The sequence below is a fragment of the Podarcis muralis genome, chromosome 1 (assembly GCF_964188315.1).
Source record: "Podarcis muralis chromosome 1, rPodMur119.hap1.1, whole genome shotgun sequence".
Lineage (NCBI taxonomy): Eukaryota > Metazoa > Chordata > Lepidosauria > Squamata > Lacertidae > Podarcis > Podarcis muralis.
The window spans coordinates 3,412,908-3,415,961 of record NC_135655.1 but is presented as its reverse complement, the minus strand read 5'-3'; the positions used below and the strand labels follow the sequence as shown (position 1 = coordinate 3,415,961).

Sequence of the window (3,054 nt, the reverse complement as noted above, 5' to 3'; positions counted from 1 at the left end):
AGAAACTTAGTTGGTCTCCAAGGAATTTTCTTTTTACTTGGAAGATGGTTGTTGATATAATCCAACTGGTTTTGCATTTTTCACCATGTAAAAATATGCAAAGTATGTTTATTCCTATCTTTTCTGTGTCATTTTAATTTTAGTATGTCTGCTGCATAAGGGACCACTCTTATTATTTATTATAAATGGGCATCTAATGGAAGGCTTACTTTTGAAAAATATTAGATGCCATCACATGATACCATTTTAAAAAAGTGGCTCCTAGAAGGAAAATATGAAATTGGTCAGGCTATGTGTCCTAAAAACAAATTCAAAGGTGAAGCATGGAGAACGATAATCAGTTGTTTTAATTGTTGAGAACATAAACCAAACCATGAATTAAGCTTTTAAAGAAACCCCATTTGCTTTAAAAATTAACAGTGTACGTGGAGATACAATGTCTTTATGATCCTGTCTGTTAATGAGGAATATTTCTGTATGGATCTAATTTGTGCAAGTATTTTCAACAAAAATAGGGATGGAAAAATTAAGTACAGATTATTGAACAAATCCTTGCTCATACCATGGATATGGGCCATAAGATGACAAGGCAGATAACAAGGCCCCTTTTGGGTGCTGGATCCAACCCCTGCCATCTCCTCCTTCCAAGCGCTATTTGCTCTGACTGTAGAACTATGTCAAATCATGAGCATCACATCAGAGTTTGAGAATCTGGGCAAACAAGTCCCTATTTTTTATTGTTCTGTACACAAAAGCATCTTATGTGCGGCAAGAGGGTCTCATCCGGCTGAAGCAGCTTCCATGTTTGCCGTCCTCTTCAGGCCATCTCTGCGGGTGGACAGATGTTTAATCCAGCTGAAAAGTGGGAGAGAGAAGAGCGAAGACGTTTAGCGTGATTTTCTCTTGGAGTCCCCCCAACCTGTGGCTTCTTCCTCTGGGCCTGTGACTGCCAGAACCCAGAGGCCCCTTTTTCTGCTCTGGGGCCTCTCTCCTCCTGGGAAGGAGCACAGGCTCCTCGCCCCTTCTGCCCACCTTTTAGGCTCAGGGAAGCCCTCGCTGGCCTCTCTCCCTAGAGAAGCGGCCTCCCCCCCCCCCGTCCCAGAGCCCCTCATATTCCCTTGCCCCCCCATCTCACCTTGATGAAGCCGATGTCCTTGGCGTACTGGCGGAAGCACTGGCGGCACATGTTGAGCCCGTACTTGCGGATCAGGCCGTGGCGGTTGGAGCAGACGCGGCTGGGGGGGAGAGGAAGAGGCCCATGGGTCAGCTGGTGAGGCAGGAGGGACGGGGACCCCCCTCTTCCCCTTGGAGGAAGTGCCCCCTCAGCCAAGCTTCCCACAGGGGGGAGAGAAAGAGAGGCCTGGGGGTTATCAGGGACCCCCCATTCCCTGTACTGCCCCTTCCCCCACTCGGAGGCACCCCCTCCGTCCCACTCCCACGGGGGGGGGAGAGAAATACCTGTGGGTCAGGGGGAACCCCCCTATACTCCCCCCTCCCTATACTCCCCCCTCCCTATACTACCCCCCTCAGACCCCCTCCGGGCTTGGCTGCCCTCCCCCCCCCCGCCCTCTAAGAGCCCAGAGGAGGGGGGCCTCCTTCTCTTTCCCTCCCTGAGGCGCCTCATGGCGGCGGGGCCCCCTCCTTCCCTCTTCCCTGATCCTTCTTCCCCCCCCCCGCTCCCTCCCCCGCCCCCCACCCACCAGGATCGGGATCCCTGTCCGAACTTCCTCGGGTGGCTCCAGTAGAGCTGCTGGTGCCCCATCTTGCTCGGCGCCTGGCGTGGAGGGAAAGGCCGGGCCCCACTGCGCACGCGCGCCTGGAGGGGAGGAAGAGCCTCTCCCGTGGTGCCCCGCGCCCGCCCGAGCTCCGCCCCCTTTCCCGTGACGTCAAGGCGCGCCGAGCCAAGAGCCTCTCTTCCGCCTCTCTCTGCAGCCTGGAGGAAGAGGCTCTCCCGTGGTGCCCCGCGCCGGCCCAGGCCCCGCCCCTCTCCCTGACGCCGCGCCCCCGCCCGCCCGAGCTCCGCCCCCTTTCCCGTGACGTCAAGGCGCGCCGAGCCAAGAGCGTCTCTTCCCCCTCTCTCTGCGCCTGGAGGAGGAGGCTCTCCCGTGGTGCCCCGCGTCGGCCCAGGCCCCGCCCCTCTCCCCTGACGCCGCGTCTCCCTGCGCCCCCGCCAGCCCCGCCCCCCGTGACGTCACGGCGCGCCGAGCCACCTCTCTTGGAAGAGGAGGCTCTCCCGTCGTGCCCCGCGCCGGCCCAGGCTCCGCCCCTCTCCCCTGACGCCGCGCCCCCGCCCGCCCGAGCTCCGCCCCCTCTCCGCTGACGTCAGGGCGCGGCGAGCCAAGAGCGTCTCTTCCCCCTCTCTCTGCGCCTGGAGGAGGAGGCTCTCCCGTGGTGCCCCGCGTCGGCCCAGGCCCCGCCCCTCTCCCTGACGCCGCGCCCCCGCCCGCCCGAGCTCCGCCCCCTCTCCGCTGACGTCAGGGCGCGGCGAGCCAAGAGCCTCTTTTGCCTGCTTCGTTCCCAGCCGGGCGCGGTGGCGCGTGCCTGTAATCCAGCTACTCCTGGAGGCTGAGTCTGGCGGATCGCTTGAGCTCAGGAGTTCGGGGCTGCTGTGGGCTATGCCGATCGGGTGTCCGCACTAAGTTCGGCATCAATATGGCGAGCCCCGGGGAGCCGAGGCGCGCCAGGTTGCCCAAGGAGGGGTGAACCGGCCCAGGTCGGAAACGGAGCAGGTCAAAACTCCCGTGCCGATCAGTAGTGGGACCGCGCCTGTGAATAGCCGCTGCAGCCTCGCCTGGGCAACACAGCGAAACCCAGACTCTTTTGCTGCTGGGGGAAAGAGGAATAATATTAAGAAGGGCAATGGGGAGAGGACTTTGTATTGCATTCAGCAGCAATATAATAATAATAATAATAATAATAATTAATAAGGGCAATTGGGAGAGAGAGAGAGAGAGGCGCTGCAGCCTCGCCTGGGCAACACAGCGAAACCCAGACTCTTTTGCTGCCGGGGGAAAGAGGAATAATAAGAATAGTAATAATAATAATATTAAGAAG

General features: G+C 58.2%; 1 protein-coding gene across 1 annotated transcript; it reads right to left on the bottom strand.

Moving 5' to 3' along the window:
• Positions 1 to 702: 702 nt before the first annotated feature.
• On the bottom strand, positions 703 to 1,861 carry LOC114592341 (small ribosomal subunit protein uS14). The gene is made up of 3 exons (XM_028720493.2): positions 1,701 to 1,861; positions 1,136 to 1,235; positions 703 to 855 (listed from the first exon to the last, which is right to left on the bottom strand). The coding sequence occupies exons 1-3, from the start codon at positions 1,760 to 1,762 to the stop codon at positions 847 to 849; spliced, it is 171 nt and encodes a 56-aa protein (XP_028576326.1). The 5' UTR covers positions 1,763 to 1,861; the 3' UTR covers positions 703 to 846.
• Between the last annotated feature and the right edge of the window lie 1,193 nt (positions 1,862 to 3,054).